This window comes from Paramormyrops kingsleyae, chromosome 16 (genome assembly GCF_048594095.1).
Source record: "Paramormyrops kingsleyae isolate MSU_618 chromosome 16, PKINGS_0.4, whole genome shotgun sequence".
In the NCBI taxonomy this organism is placed as follows: domain Eukaryota; kingdom Metazoa; phylum Chordata; class Actinopteri; order Osteoglossiformes; family Mormyridae; genus Paramormyrops; species Paramormyrops kingsleyae.
Genome location: NC_132812.1, coordinates 30,545,905 through 30,562,502, shown reverse-complemented (window position 1 = coordinate 30,562,502; position 16,598 = coordinate 30,545,905). Strand labels below are relative to the sequence as shown.

The following is a 16,598-nucleotide window of genomic DNA, read 5'->3' as shown; positions in this document are numbered from 1 at the left end:
TGTCTACTAAGCCTCAGTTCTGTGACTCGTATTTTTGTTTTTGTTTTTGTTTAAATGCTCTGGAAGTAATGTTGTTGATTGCATCGAATTTGACCAGGATGTCCTAAGCTACCCGACAGTCATGGTGTCCAGACCTTACGAGTACTGTCGGATCGGGAGGGACCGCAGTGTTTCAGAATTTCTCTTGATATTTAAATTCCTCCCACACTGTCGTATCTCATGTTCCAGCTGATGTTGAGTGTCTCGGCTCAGATCTTTCATTCCTCGCCTGGAACCTTAGGATCCATCCTCGCTTTGGACTCATCCATCAGATTTCCCTTTGTACTTTTTCCTCACATGCTTGCCTCTTCATGTACCGCTAAAATTTAGCGGTGCCAATAATTAATATCCTGGTTTGCCTTAAAAACGGGTGCTGTTCAAATAGCATAAATCGACTGCATGCATGTAGGTTTAGGAAGTATCAGCTAGGTGATGCACTCCAGCCTGCACTTCAGCGCTCGCTAATAGCTAATGCTAACAGGTGCCCCTCGCTAATAGCTAATGCTAACAGGTGCCCCTCGCTAATAGCTAATGCTAACAGGTGCCCCTCGCTAATAGCTAATGCTAACAGGTGCCCCTCGCTAATAGCTAATGCTAACAGGTGCCCCTCGCTAATAGCTAATGCTAACAGGTGCCCCTGTCTATTTCAGGGCTCCATACGGAAAGGCGGTGGACATGTGGTCTGTGGGCTGCATCCTGGGGGAGCTCAGTGACGGGCAGCCCCTCTTCCCGGGGGAGAGCGAGATCGACCAGCTGTACACCATACAGAGGGTGTTAGGGCCTCTGCCACCTGAGCAGATGAAGCTGTTTTACAACAACCCCCGCTTCCATGGCCTGCGGGTGGGCAGCCTCTCTCTCTCTCTCTCTCTCTCTCTCTCTCTCTCTCACACACACACCCCCCCCACTCCAAAATCCTCTCCCTCGCCTCTGTCTCTGTCGCCACCTGGCTGAGTTTCCTGTACCGGAACAAACGGGAAGGCAGTGACTCACGGCCTGAGCGCCGAAACCCCCCCTCCCCCCCCCAGCTCCGGAAGCGGCTGGCAGACGGCGCGGCCCTGGGGCTCGTCATCGGCTGCGTTGCGAGTGCGGCACACAGCTGGCGCGCTGGTACCGCTGGCATGACACACTGCACACACCTGCAGACCAGGAGCATGTCAAGGGACAAGCAGCAGCTCCGCACAGAAGACACTCATGTTGGGGGCGGGGCGGGGGGGCGCCCAGTGAAAAATACGGAAATATTTAGACATTTGGTTTGGATTGGATGGATTGAATGATGATGATCATTAGCTTAGAATGTTTATTATTTACTAGTAGCCTCTACAGTTTTACACATTTTTGTGTGTTTTAAAAATGAATTTGTCGTTTTTGGTCATGCCATTTTCTGTGAGGTCACTGTAAGTGTCACCGTGAGGTGGGAGCAGCGTCCAGCCCTGACTAACGGACGTAATATTCTTCCCCCCACCTGATTCTTCTGCACGTTTGAAGAATTACCGGGCCGGTTCTTTACCCACGTTCCAGGGCACGGCACTCCAGCCCAACTTCTCCCCTGAGGTGTCCGGCTACCTGGACTTCCTGAGGAGGAGAGCTGGTCTCTCCATGCTGTAGGGCCGGGCAGGGTGGCGGAAACCAGGGCGGAGGGCGAAGGCGTGGGGGGGGGGGGGGGTGTGTAACCCTTTTTTTATATCATATCGAGGCCACTGAGCTGGAAGTGGGGCACAAATATCCAAAAAGAGGAGCACCAGCCTGGCTTTTATAAAACACCCTTTTCTACCATTTACATATGGGGCCATTTATACTGGAAACCCTGCTCTGAAACACTGAGATTATGTTTTAAGGAATAGAGGAGTTGGAGGCTGCTTTTGGCGAAAAGATTTGTGACTTAATTGTGTGATGAAGATGGGAATATTCTTGTAGTTGTGCGGTAACTTAGCAGGGAGTGAAGAGAGTGATGCAGGGCCAGAGATGACAAGAAGGTGGCCGCTGTCATGATGAGTGACCCACTCACAGGGGACAGGAGGACAGGACGGCTCAGTGCTGGCCGGCAGGCCTCATTTCAGAGCTCTCCGATTCAGCGATGCCCGTGTCGTTAAGAGGGTCACGGCGGCTGATGATGTCTCATGGTCCCCAGAAGGCGCCTTACGGTGACAGTGATGGAGAGGACCATTCCGGTCAAAGTCTGTCCGTCACGGAAAAGTGGGACACCTCCGTCAGCAATCACGCAGACACGTTAAGCGAAATTAATGCGGGTGAAAGGGCCTAAATGGCTAATTTCACAAAAAAAAAAAAAACACTGAATCACATAAAGGGACATTTTTGCAAAAAAAAAAATATATATATATATTTTTTTTTTCTTCTTTATAACACCCTTACACTGAGAAATTTCATTATTTAACAGGATTTTTTAATCGTAGAAGTGCTATCACTTTGCTGGTGGGTTGGATAGAATATAATGAATATTCATTGTTTTTACCACAGCAGCCGTTGTGTTTGACGAATGACAACGGGGTAAGTGCCAAGGATTCTTAGAGTAGCCAGTGGCTGCAAGTATCTCACTGACGCATATTAAATCTTACAGTAAATTAGTTTAATAGCAAAGGCAAATTTAATAAAATAAGACAACTATGGACAATCATTAATGTGCCTATAACTGCTACACATGTCATCTAACCAAACATTTACCTGGTGCTTTTATCCAAAGTGACTTATAGAAGCCTTATAGTTGATGTGTTTCCCTGTGATTCAAAACCACAACCACTGCATTGTTAGCACCATTCGATACTGGTTGAGCTGCACGTTATTATGAGGTGCTGCTGACTGAATCTGCTTTTGGTGAATAATGGTTTGAGCTTATGGGTTTGTGCTGTTTGACATCGGTACCTTTGCCGAAGGAGAACACGCCTGGCTTTGGATTCCTGCTTGGTTTAACAGTTAACAAGTAACTATTAAGGACGTGCAAAACCTGAAATATTTCTGCGTCGATCTGAATGTTTTATTTCAAGAGTTGCTTCTGATATTAAAATATAGATTTTTTTTTTTGGACCTGCTAATTTAAATGTTTATGTAATTACAGAAAGCAGGACATGGACTACAATCATAAGGGATGATTTTTATCCCCCCAGCAAATTTTATCATCCACCACCTGGATATTGGTGTCAGTATTGGGTTTGCAATGGCAACCTTGATATTAGTTGGTATCAGATATAAAAAATGAGTGGTATCGCCATTAAACATGGGGGTTAGGGGTGGGGGGGGTTCATAAATATGAAAGGTTTAGTTTCTGGGGGGTTAACGGTCAGACTTCTGGTAGTGAAGCCCCTTGTGCCTGGCTTTCCATGCAAATTGAGTCCATCTGCAGGTTCATATATTAAATCCCAAAAATGGGATTTTTACTCAACTCTCATAATCTTGGGTAAGGATCTTAATCTGCGTTGACTAAGTCTTCGGTTGTAAATTTATGTACGAATTGCATTGGCTAGAAGAATCTCCTGAAAACCAGTATAGCAGGCATACATTTATTAACAAGCGTTTATGTAAAAGAGGTTCAGTTGTGTGTATATTTCCTATGTTGTGTGTGTACTGAAATACAAAAGCAACTATCTATCTCAGCCTTTGTTGTATTCGTGACAGTTCATGTGATTTGCTGTTTTGCATCTCAGTTTTCTTATTTGACAGGATTGAGTTTGTCATTTGAATTCATCTTTATGATGGTTTTTATGTTGTTTCAGTTTGAATGTTTTGTATTGAAGATCATTGCTGGTTCTTTTGTGGTTTTCAGTTCAAGGTGGTGTTATTGCAGTTTATGGCTCTCTTGTGCATATATTACAGTTTATGATTGTCTGTAGTGTATGTTACAGTTTGTGATTGGCTCTTGTGTGTATGTTACAGTTTATAATTGGCTTTCTTGTGTGTGTTACAGTTTGTGATTGGCTGTCTTGTATGTATGCTACAGTTTATGATTGGCTCTCTTGTGTGTGTTACAGTTTATGATTGGCTCTCTTGTGTCTGTTACAGTTTATGATTGACTCTCTTGTGTGTGTTACAGTTTATGATTGGCTCTCTTGTGTGTATTGCAGTTCCCTACAGTGAGCCACCCTCAGACCCTGGAGAGGAGGTACCAGGGTATAATAGGTGCCGTCATGCTGGATCTGCTGAAGGTAGGCGATGGCTTCCCTCTTGCCGGACTAACATGCTACTTCTTGCACCCAGGTGATTGACAAGTGGAGTAGTGGATACTTGATTTTTCCTCCAGGCCCCAACTTACCTCATGGGAGGTTTGCAGATGGATGGTGTCAGTGTTTTTAATTAGACAAGGAAGTGGAACAGAACTGTCATATCCCACGGGGGGCACTGGGTGTCTGATGGAGTAATCTCTGGCTCCTTTGGGATCGCGACAAGCCTCCTCGCACGGTACCAGTGAGTGCCACGCTCCAGTCAGAGTGTTGGGTCAGCTGACGTTACGGAATCTGGCGTCAGACAAGTAAAGTTTTCCTCCTTTTCACTTGTGGAAATGGCCTTAGGCTCCTACAGGGTTTCCGTGGGCTGGAGCATGTCGCACAGGGGTATTTCTGAGATTCAGTTTTTGTTTCTTTTCTCCTGGAACCCAGGTTGGAACTTTCAGTGAAATCTGTTTATATCCTTTATGCCCACATAATGTTCCAATGAATTAATTTCCTCTGTGTGTCTGTACCTGAAGAATGGCCACACAGGAGAGGCTATGGTGAATGTCGCTTCATGTTTTCTGATTTCAGTGATATTAATCGGTTTAATGCAAAAGCACATTTCCCCCCACTGATTGCTCTAATGGATGACTAATCCAACACCAGCGGGTCACTTAGAATCCTGCCAGTGTTTTCTTTAAGTGCTGCTGTCATGTGACGGCCCACTGTCTTGGATTTCTAGTCTTTTTACTGAGAAATGGATGTTTTCGTGAAAGGTCACGGCCACAAACACTGAAATATCATGGGTGGCTTTGGGGTATTTTTCCTCTGTTTTAAGTGGGAATGAATCAGACCGAATAATTCAGTAATGAGCTCAGAAACTCATACATCTGAAGTGACTCACCTCTAAAATTAAAACAAAAATGAATAACGGACCTGGCGTTTTTGCTTTACCCTATAGATTGTTTGATGTACCAGATTCTGTAGATTTTGTGCATTTCTGCTCTGCAAAGTTTTTGCAGAATAAGGGGGTTATGTGTCAGTCATCACTCACTGTTAACCCTCAAAGAGAAACAGCCATTAACAGAACTAAAGTCAGAAATACAGTTGTTATGTTATGAACATTAGAGATACACATTCACAGGTGTTCTGTTTATGACAATGAGGGTGATTCATATTAATTACTTTATAGGTCATAGTAACAACCACAGTGTGGTACAAAATTGTGAAAGCATCCAGTTTGACGTGGTACATTAGGGTGGAAAAACTGGCCTTTTTAGGGTTATCAAAATCACATCTGTGTTCTGACTTGACTGTTGCCAGTGCTTTTAATTGGACTGTTCTTGGTCGTGTTTCATCATCAGAACCTCCTGCTGCTGACCCCATCGGAGCGCTATCTGACTGAGCAGAGCCTGAACCATCATGCCTTTCAGACCCAACGTGTGACAGACCGGTCCAACCCAATTTCACCTACACCTGTCCGCTCCTTAAAGAAGAAGCTTCACCACAATGATAACAACACATCCAGCAGGTCAGGTCAGGTCAGGTTAGAAGTCAGCATGCTGACTGCATGCTTCTGCTGCAGCATGGTGCCCGGAAAGGATCGCAGAAATCCTACACACTTTTTTATACCATTGGATAAGACAGCGTTTCCCCATCCGGTCCATGTAGACCCACAGACAGTTCTCGTTTTTACTCGGGAGCCAAAATATGGACTGTCTGACAGGGATTTCGGTGGGAGCATAAATGTGGACCGGTTGTGGGTCCCTAAGGACCCAATCGGGAAACACTGGGATAAGATTACACCCTTCTTATACCACCAGTGTCTAGCATAGCAAAATGTTTTGCGTGATCGTAACTTCATACTGTATACATATTCTTCAACATTCCCAAAAGAATTCTGGTAACTTTACTTGATGGGACATGAATAGTGTAGTAGTACACGCTTACTTAAAGCATTAATTAACTAGTAACTAAGTGTTAGTTATATACTGATCCCATGTTCATCATTAATAAATTGTCAGTTCAAGTATTTCATGGGGAAACCTATATTAGTTCATTATTTGTTCTTGAGTAGTAAATGAGTGAAGTTCTGCACCATCTGGTGAAGTCTTATCATTATTAACTATTTAGTTAACGGTTTAATATAGTCCCTGAATGTAGATGAACTGTCATGATTAATTAATGATGAACAAGCCATGGGATCGGTTCTTAACTAACACTTAATTACTGGTTAATTAGTGCATTAAGTAACGATGCACTACTACATTATGTCCCCTCAAGTGGTGTGGAGTTCTTATTGGGGAACGCACTTATTGACCATTGTTACTTTTTGACTGTTGTTTGTTCTCTTATTTATGTTGACTTTTATGCAAATGTTATTACTTATTTTCCTTTAAGTATTTATTGTCTACATTTTTATGTTATCCTTTGTTGTGTTAATTTCTGCTTACATGATCATTTGTTGTATTTCTATGCTACTAGACAAAGATATTTCCTCTACATGGATAAATAATGTTTTGTCTTGTCTTGTAGTGTCCAGTTGTATCCGGTCCCGTCCCGTCCCGTCCCGTCCTGTCCTTCCTGTCTTCTCTCAATGCAACAGCTATTCTCATAACCTGTCGGTTTTCCATAGGACCCATGGAAGCAAAAGCTCAGGGCATCATCGCTCCAGCAGCAAGGATTGCTCCAGCCTGCACCGCCATGACGATCTGCACCCCAGCAATGACAACTTCCTCAATGGGAACATGCCTGCCTCCTCCAGTCTCAGCCCTACGCTGCACCCCAAATCCTATCAGTCCCTGAACCGCTCGGCCTCCTGCAGCAAGGACTTGGCCAACAACAATCAGCCTCACCTTCTCAGCCCCAAGGACACCAAGGGCAAAGCAGAGTTTGATTTCAACACGGGGCAAAAGGCTGCTGACGGCACAGGTTCCAAATACCTGAAGGGCTCTTCTCGCTCCCAGAAGGGCCAGCACTCCTTCACCGAGGGCAAGACGAGCACACTTCAGTCCGGCGAGAAGCACAGCCGGCACGGCTACGTGGAGTCCTCCCACGGCTCCATGCCTTCCTCCACTAAAAGTTCTTCGTCCTACATGAACCTGTCCAAGAGCCACGGGACGCTTTCCGACGCCAAGTCAGTGGGCAACCTGAGCGATGCACAGAGCTCCTGCTACTTTCCTTCCAGCTGCCTGGACCTGAATGCTCAGTCCAGCCCGTCAGTCCGGCACCGGGACTGGCCAGCCCCAAGCCCATCTGGCCGCAGCACCCTGGACTCTCGGCGCTCTTCCACCCGCCACAAAAACCTGGAGGATGGCAAATCACCTGAGCTCCTGGACACTGGTGGGGGAGGGGGGCACGGACACTCCCTCTCTGCCCCCCACGAATCGTACCCCTACGGCCTGGGCTACACCAGCCCCTTCTCCTCGCAGCAGCGTCCCCACCGTCACTCCATGTATGTGCGACGTGAGAGACAGAGGGTGCACAGGCCAGACGTGACGAGTCTGACGGTGGGCCAGGGGTTATCTACACGTGCCAGCAGCCTGCAGCTCCTCTCTCCTCAGCTGCAGCACCGAAACTTGACCCACCACTCACTAGGCTCATCTAGAGAGGACTGCACGGACGACAGGGTCAGTTTCCGATGACTTCTCGTGCCCCCTTGACCTCTCAGACACACACACTCGGCCGGAAGGGGCACAGATGCCCATCTTAGATTTCCCCGCATCCAGTATCTCCGCGACACAAGGTCTACACTGTGTAGCTGTCATTCACAGAACTGTTACTGCTATCTCTAAGGTTCTGGCTTCCAGCTCCCCTGGACGCTTTGAGGAACACAGTCTCCCAGCAGATCCATGGACAGGCCAAGCTTAAGCTAACACAGCTTGTTTTGTGTCACCGTGGCTAAGATCGCTAATACACTGCTTTTGTCTGTCCTTTTCTTATTTTGAGAGATAAGAAGCTTGATATTTCATAGCTTTTGCTGAGACTTATTGCAGATTACAGAGCCCTGATGCATATTTACATACTTAAATCATTTAGCCAAATGAGTGTGATTTAGCTGTTATTAGCAGGAAGGGCTTGATTGGTCCATATTTATAGGCAAAGTCCAGTACATTGGGCTGTTTGTTACCCTGTCTTATGCAGTCATGTCCAATTACAACAGCATGTCACTGACATGTTTTTGGAGCTGTTGGACATTATACATCTCAGGGCTCTGTAGTCACAGCACTCATTAAGCGTGTGGTTCTCCAGTACAAGTGCTCTCCTGCGTTCTCATCTTTGCTTATCACAGCCTTTCGCTGGCTATGCGTGTCATGTGCTGTTAATTTTGTCAACAGAGTGACCCGTCTCCCACAGATGTGACGCACACCAGACCCCCGATTAAAGAGTCCACGCGGGACACTTCAGCACCATTTCACACACAGCGCCAAACAAACGAGGTCCGCACTACTGTCACCTCTTGACACTCGGGCCACAATGACGATCGCCCTATCTGAAGACGTCACCACTCTGTCCCGACACGGACATCAGATATTTCACTTCATTTTCGCCTCGTCATATTTTTAGTTCATAGTTTTGCCTTATATGATTATACCTCTTGCCTTTGTGTTTTTCCAAAGAAGATACACATTATGGTGAACATTCATTTGTAAAACGTTTGTCTTTATATTTATCTGGGATAGACAGGATATGCATCTGCTTGTCTTTAGTTATCGATATAACGTTAGTTTCCCTGGTAAACTTATTTCCTTTTTCTCCTTAGACCCTCCCTTCAGCTGTCCTGTCATGTAAGGGGTTAATCTTTGCCCAGTTTATCGAGCAGATTGACCAGTTTTGGGGCTGGTAATGCAACTAGCAGCCTGCAGATGTGCCAGTGTTGTCTTAATGACACGCTTCTGGTGGTCTAGGTGGGTATGTACCCAGAACCGCAGACCGAAGATGGAGTTTCTTCCCAGGAGAGCCGCACCATCTTTAGCAACTCCATGCCCAGACGGATAGGCAGCTTCTACAGGGGTGCGTATGGTGGTGATGGAGAGGTCCTTCCACTTACCGCTGTTATGGGCATGCCTCTGCGTGACAGCTGTGTGACCAAGCCTCGCGCTGTGTGCCGCAGTGCCGTCTCCCCGACCAGACAACACCTTCCACGAGAGCAACGTCCAGAGCCGCGGATCCACGGTGGCCGGGGACAGCGGCACCATGATCAACAGCTCCAAGCGGCAGACCACATTCGACCCATGGTGAGCCGACACAAGTGTCCCCATTGGCCGGAGGGGAGGACAAAGCTGTGTTCTTAAAAAGCCATGGGTCAGCCATTGTTCATCCTGAGCCGTCACCCAGCTGAAGGAGGGCCCAGATATACTGCTTCTGTTTTTGAATTTCGGACAGACTCATGGGATTCGTTGTCAAATCACTATCAAGTACCCAGACAAAATTTTTGCTTTGCAGGGTGGTTATGGGAAACTCATTAATATTCATAAGGGAAGTGCTACCTGATTGGCCGGTAGACATGAAAACTCATTAATATTTTGATCCCCGGACACATCCTCATTTTCATCTCAGCAAATATGGTAACCCTAGTCCTTAGTGCATAGAGGAAAGAACTAATTTAAATTTTACCAAGCAGTTCTGATGGTAAAAGCATAGAAAGCAGTATTTGTAAAAGTAATTATTGAGGGGCTGAGTGCCTATTTATGTATAATGTGTTCATCTGGCTTCCGTAGGTGTCTCACACAATGGAGAACTGCCAGTGATGTCATGAAATGGTTCTTAGTGCCTGTTGAAAGTGTAGACATACGTGGTAATATTACAGTCGGTGACTGAGACCGAACAAAAGGACCCAGCGTGAATACGGAAACCACGGCTGTGGATGTGTCTGATTTCCGTCCGACCAGCTCGGCCAGATGGATAAATCTTAATCATTGGTGGGCTGCGGCCCCACAGCCCACCCGAATGAGGGTGGGCAGCGGTAATTGGATCAAAATTTACACTGTCATCATGCATCATTTGTCTAGTTGATGAGTCATTATGGGTTCACAGAAAAGAGCCCTTCAGTATTTCACAGCTAAATTTTCATCAATTATGTGTTCCACCCTTGAGAAAATGTATAATAAAATTGAGAATGGCTTTGAAAAAGTATTTGTCTTGTAACAGCATAAATTTATTAAAGTTTAAGTCAACAAAATTTGTAATCAATCAATGTAGTATCATAAACTGTCCCCGCATAATGTTCTTGTACTGAATTATAGAAGCAATGACGTATTTGACGGGGTATTTTTAATCCATTTTCACAGGAATAACTCAGAGACCATGAACCCTCCTGAACCGTCCAAAGAAAAGGAGAAACAGGGCTTCTTCAGAGCAATAAAGAAGAAAAAGAAGAAGTCTCAAACGGTTTGTGCTGTTCCCAGCATGCTCTGGGGTGGCAGAGTGACGGAAACTAAATGGTTGCATGGAGCATAATGATTTGTCATAGTTTGTGTGGAACGTGACTGTGTATGAAGCAAGGCCGTTTGTGTGAGGTGAGGTTATTTATGTGTAATGAGGTTATGTTTATGGAGTGAGGGTGTTTGTTTTAAAATTATGCGAAGAATTTCTTGCGTGAAGTACTTCCTTTGGAAACAGAATCAGACATTAAAATAGTATATTCCAAATTTTATATATGATCTTCTTAGCTCTGCTGGATCTCCAGGAGCTGGAATGAACAGCCCTGGATTAGACCTTAGCCATGGACAATGGCTACAATTAAAATTTGGGAACAATTACTTTTCTGGTGGGAAAAATGCCACAGCAAGTGCAGGAGATAGACTGGTATTGGCTAGATGTATTGCAGCCTTTCCATGTAGAGCATGGCCTTCGGAACCAGGAGTAGAACCTCCCCTATTCTGTAGTTCCCGGTAGTGAAAGACCTCAGGCAGGTATGGGGATGCTCACTAATCCCAGGCTGTACAACTGCAGTTCTTTCTAGTAGGAAAGAAGGTTGCCTCCATTTGCTACAGACTACAAACTACAAAGAGTTGTAACAATAAGATCATTGGTGCCTGTTATGACAGTAACCCTAGAACCGGTTGGTGGACACCAATAGTGAGGAAGGGGCCAAGCTGAAGATGGAAGCCTTAAGGTCAGTGCTTGCATGATGGTCTCCTGAGAGCACGGAAAAGTGCTGATTGGCCAGAAAGGCTGCAGCAAAGGCAGCTGATTGGCCAGAAAGGCTGCAGCAAAGGCAGTCATAGAGGCAAGGGTATGTGCGTTGGAGTTTGAAGAGGCCATGGAGGGAGACTCAAAGATGCCTCAAGAGGGGGAGACTGGGCAGACTGGGGTGGCAGATTGTTAACCAGCTCTAGGAATATTGTCCAGAGGTGGAAAGAATACGTTAAGAAACTGCTCAACTTTCTCAACTGCCTGAGAGTCAGTGCTGGAAACTTCAAATGGATTAGAATGTATCACTGCAGCTGAAGTCACCATGGTGGTCAGAAGTCTTCTTAGTGGAAAGGCTGCAAAGGTGTGTGAAATCTGTCCAGAGATGTCGTTGGGGTGATGTCGTTGGGGTGATGTCGTTGACACACCCCTTCAGTGTTGCATGTAGAGCAAGTGGAAAGCAAGAAGAAGTAGTTGGACCGGGAAAAGGTGGTGCTCCAGCTACAGGGATATCACACTATTCAGCCCTTCCTTGGGTAAACTACATCAGGGTATTGGAAATGAAACTCCTCCCAATGGTCAAACATAGGATTCAGGGGGACAGTACAGATTCTGGCCTGGTCATAGAGCAGGGGGTCAATGGTTGTCCTTTGTACAGCTGTTTAAGGGTTTGTGGGAAAATGCACACAGTCAATATGTGCTTCGTGACCTCGGAACACAAAGTTCCACCACGTGTGGTACAACGTGCTACAGAGATATAGGGTACCAATGCCACTGTTCTGTGCAGTGTCCTTTCCGTCTAGGTTTTCATTAAGAGTTGGGATCACATTGCCAACACAAAATCAATGTCGTTCAGAGTGGGTGTTCCCCTCTGTTCCCCTGTTTCCCCTGCTGGTTGTCATTTTCACAGACAGGATATCAAGGTGCATCCATCGCTAGAAGTGTATTAAGTGTATTAGAAGTAACAACACTGCTATTTGCAGATGTTGTCATGCTTTTGACTATATATAACCAGGGATTAGCGCACACATGTGACAGATTCGATGCCAAGTCTGAAATGGCAAGAATGAGAATCATAACCTGAATCCTGAGGCTGTGGTACGCTTTTGATGAAAGTGAATTGCTCTTTTGAGACAAGAGGAGAGAGTCTGTCCTTAATGAAGGAGTTTAAATATCTTAGGATGTTGTTCATGAGTGATGGTAGGAGGGAGCATGACTAGCGCATCCCCTTGGTGACTGCAGTTTTGCGGGAACTCAGGTGACTCGTGGTGGTGAAACAGGAATTGTTTAATGAGATTACCCTTATGGTTTACGGGTCAGTCTGCATCCCAGCCCTCGCCTATGGTCATAAGCTGTGGAAAATTGTAGAAAGAACCAGGCCATTAGTTCAAGCACCTGAAATTAGGTTTCTTTGCAAAGTTGCTGGACTCACTGTCGGTCAGTGAAGGTGGTTCATTTATGCCGTCCAGATGCTCCTAAGGACCTTATTCCAGGCAAGTCCCACTGAGCGAAGGCCCCAGGGCAGACTCAGGACCTGCTGGATGGATTATATGTTACAGCTGGCTTAGGGGACATCTAGGGATCCTCTAGAAAGAGCCTGTGGCCTTGAAAGGTGAAGACTGGTTGTTACCAACCCCACCCTCACCAAGAGAAGTGGTAGCCAGTGTTGGGGGTAACGCGTTACAAGTAACGTGCGTTACGTAATAATATTACTTTTCTTAAGTAACGAGTAATATAACGCATTACTTTATAAATTTACACATCAATATTTGAGTTACTTTTTTAAAAAAGTAGCGCGAGTTACTTTTCTATTTTAATTAATTTGCTTAAAAAAATATTTAATTAAAACGAACGTAGTCAAGTAGAATCACGCACTCAGTGCTGCTTTGAAAATGCATTCCGAGCTGACCACGCCCACCATACGGCAATCATTGCGTCAAGGCGGGGATTGGCGGAAGCGCGTTACGTTTAGATCGTTTGAAACATGGCGGCTGGAGATCTGATAAGATCGTTGAATTCATTGGCAGATTAAGTGGAGCGTGAACAGAGAAATAATGTTTTTGAAGCATCATAGAAACACATAGGCTGACTTGAATAATCTGATAAAAATTGAACTAAGGAATTCAGATCACTTGAGTAGTACAATTTCATTGTTCTCTAAAAAGTTATTAAACATTTTAAATGTTTAAGATCTGTCTTTTGCCCTAATATAACTTATTTCACAATGGCAATTATCTAGCCTATATTGCACTCTTTATTATCTCATTGGACAGTGAATTTACTTTATGTAGGCCATAGCCTACCAAAACAAACACATTAATTTTCAACTTTCAATAATTAATGTTGAGATTTTTTTTAAATGGCATGCATAGCTCTGAAAGTTCTGAGAATATTATATAATTCTATATTATTATTCTATATATGTGTTTTTAAAAGAAAATGAAATAATAATTCTAAGGCCTGAACAACAAAAAGCTTTAGCCAGGTAAGAAATAAGTAACGCAAAAGTAACTCAAAAGTAATATAACGCATTACTTTCCATAAAAAGTAACTAAGTAATGCAATTAGTTACTTTTTGGGGGGAGTAACTCAGTATTGTAATATATTACATTTAAAAGTAACTTTCCCCAACACTGGTGGTAGCGACACGATGATCTTTGTGTTATTGTTGCACTATTGGTTGCCCATGTTATACTGTTAGACGCCCTTGTTTGCAGTCTATCAGTAGCTTCTAAAGGCTTCCAGAGTCTTCATTGCTCAGCCCCTTTCTCTTTTATTTGTGCCCCAATTTAACTGAACGTTAATTGACAGTGCTCAGTAATCCCAGACGCTGCTTTTTATGCAGCTACACTTCTCACATCACTGGGGTATACTGTTAATGTTGCTGATATCCACGTTATGTCTATGATGCTCAAAAGGACTTCGTGTCATTACTTCCTCTTCTGTGCTGGACTTTTCTTTGGATATATATTTCCAAGTTACAATAAAAAAAAAGTTTTCCAGCACTCAGCTTCAGTGAATGATTTTTTTGGCCACAGTTGTGACTATAGTACTAAAAATTACTAGATGAGTGAACTTTACCTTATTGCTTTTTTAAGGCAAATTTGCATAGTATCTCATGATATTTGAAAATTTAATTAGTTGTTATGAAACTGGCTTTTAATAAATGGTCAAAACAACATCACTGCCAGGTTTCAGATCGAAATGTATTCAGAAAATGTCATGATCCACTACTAATTGGAAGTTTTGACAAGAAAGATCAGTCACTAAAATCTAAAAGTTCTCTGATGTTTCTGACCTACATTACGCGCTTCCTTAGAATAATATAAGTGCCCTGTTAGGGATGTGGTTTTAGGTCAGGGAGTCTCATTTAGGCTGAAATTAAACATGAGGCTTTAACTTCCACAAAAATATGCATCCTCCACACAACTACTGAAATAGATTTTACTGTAGTTTATTTTAAATTAATATGTCTCCCAAAATCACCTGAGGTTAGGGTTATTGCAAAACAAGTCCTCCACACATGGGTGTTAATTATGGGGGGAGGGTTTTACCCCCCCCCCCCACTGGACCCTGGTGCAGACCCTAACCCCCCCCCCACTGGACCCTGGTGCAGACCCTAAGCCCCACCTCCCCCCCCCAATGCCCTTGGTTCCACGTAATATACAGAAAAAATACAGCTTGAAAACTGCAGAGAAAGACTTTTCAGAGGTCATCTGTACAGTTGTGTAGCATTAAGTAGTTCAGCTGGTAACGACTCGGTCAAGACTAGAAAGGTTGTGGGTTCATATCCCAAGAAGGAGGTTCTGCTGTTGAAACATTATGGAAGATAATTCATCTAAATAAGCCATGTATTTTGGATTGAAGTGTCAGCTAAGCACCATAATAAGTCCCTTGTTAGTTTCTTATATTTCAGTTTAGGTTCCATGGATGATTTGTGGAATGAAACCTGGAGCTTCAGCCTGTGAACTTGCTGATTGGATTCAGTGAGATAAAAAATATCAACCAAATTAAGTGATTTTCCAGCTACATGAATTTGTGTGTGGAGAGTGTAAGTCTGATTAATTAAATGGCCCACCTTTTTCTCTTATCTGAATGGAACAAAAACCAGCAATCCCTTTTAAGCCAGTGAGCATTTCAGCGTTTGAGTGCCGTTTGAGTTTATCCATCTGACATGTCGCTGCCCCATAGAAATCCGACGTCTCTGTATCTTTTAAAAGCCACATCTTTCGCTTGAAGATTGAAAACTGTAAAGAAGAAGAATAGGTGAATTAGGATGACATGACAGTGAAATGGCTTTTAAAAATGAGCCAATCCATTAAATACTGAAATAATTTTCTTTCTAACTGACATGGTCTAAGTGTTATGAAGACTTTCAAATGAAGAATGAATTATTTTCTTATTTCTCATTCAAAATGCATGATGATCAAGGATCTTAACTGTATTTGTCTCATAAAAAAACATCCAGCACATTAATGTTGTTAGGATGTGTTTTTCACCACCAGAGTGGTGCCCTGGCTTGAATTGGATGCAACTTTACAACAAGGAATCTCTCATCTACCCACTCTCTCCCAGATAGTGCTGTTACCTGTGTTGCTTGGAAGGTTGTTTGTTGTCCCTCCCTTGGGTAATCATCCTCAGCATTTTCTTCTCCAACATGATGGACAGGTTCCTGGTGATGGACAGGACACCCTAGTACAGAACTCCAGTAGGCTGTCCTCACACAAGAGCAGCCGGCACAAGAACCGAGACCAAGAGAGGGAACGGGAGAGAGACAGAGAGCGAGAACTTGACAGGGACAGAGACAGAGATGTTGAATGGTCTTCAGAGAAGGTGACTGAAGTACCTCCTCAGGTAAGCTGTTTTTAACTACCTATCTCATCAGGCACAGAAGAACCGAAATTCTGGGTGCGAACATCTATTGTTTATGGTGAAAAATACTAGCTCTCAGACATTAGGATTAGTTTTTACTCTAAGTCTTATGTCCCAACTTTTGATGAATTTTCAGTAAGACTTTCCTCAAACTAGTCATGATAATGCATTAATGAAACCTTCATAATGCATTGCAATGCATTCATAAAGTATTATAAACATGGCTATACGTATTTATAAAAAGGTATAACACATTATAGCCATATTTATTATGCATTATGAATGCTCTATAAAGCTCTCATCTATGATACATGATGCACCGATTGCAATTTTGTTGGCCGATCCCGATTACTGATTTTTTGGTATGTGCGATCGGCCGATTCCGATTTTTCCTAT

General features: G+C 43.9%; 1 protein-coding gene across 4 annotated transcripts in view; it reads left to right on the top strand.

The window, feature by feature from the left end:
- Window positions 1–16,598, top strand: part of LOC111850260 (cyclin-dependent kinase-like 5) — a 58,632-nt gene that overhangs the window by 35,207 nt on the left and 6,827 nt on the right. For 3 of the 4 annotated variants that reach the window (XM_072700173.1, XM_072700175.1, XM_072700174.1), the window contains 9 exons: window positions 690–879; window positions 4,113–4,193; window positions 5,561–5,727; window positions 6,832–7,825; window positions 8,534–8,635; window positions 9,104–9,209; window positions 9,310–9,433; window positions 10,487–10,586; window positions 15,999–16,184. In XM_072700173.1, the coding sequence (XP_072556274.1) occupies window positions 690–879; window positions 4,113–4,193; window positions 5,561–5,727; window positions 6,832–7,825; window positions 8,534–8,635; window positions 9,104–9,209; window positions 9,310–9,433; window positions 10,487–10,586; window positions 15,999–16,184 (2,050 nt within the window). The remainder of the gene's footprint in view (window positions 1–689; window positions 880–4,112; window positions 4,194–5,560; window positions 5,728–6,831; window positions 7,826–8,533; window positions 8,636–9,103; window positions 9,210–9,309; window positions 9,434–10,486; window positions 10,587–15,998; window positions 16,185–16,598) is intronic. The other variant, XM_072700176.1, reaches the window with a different exon arrangement.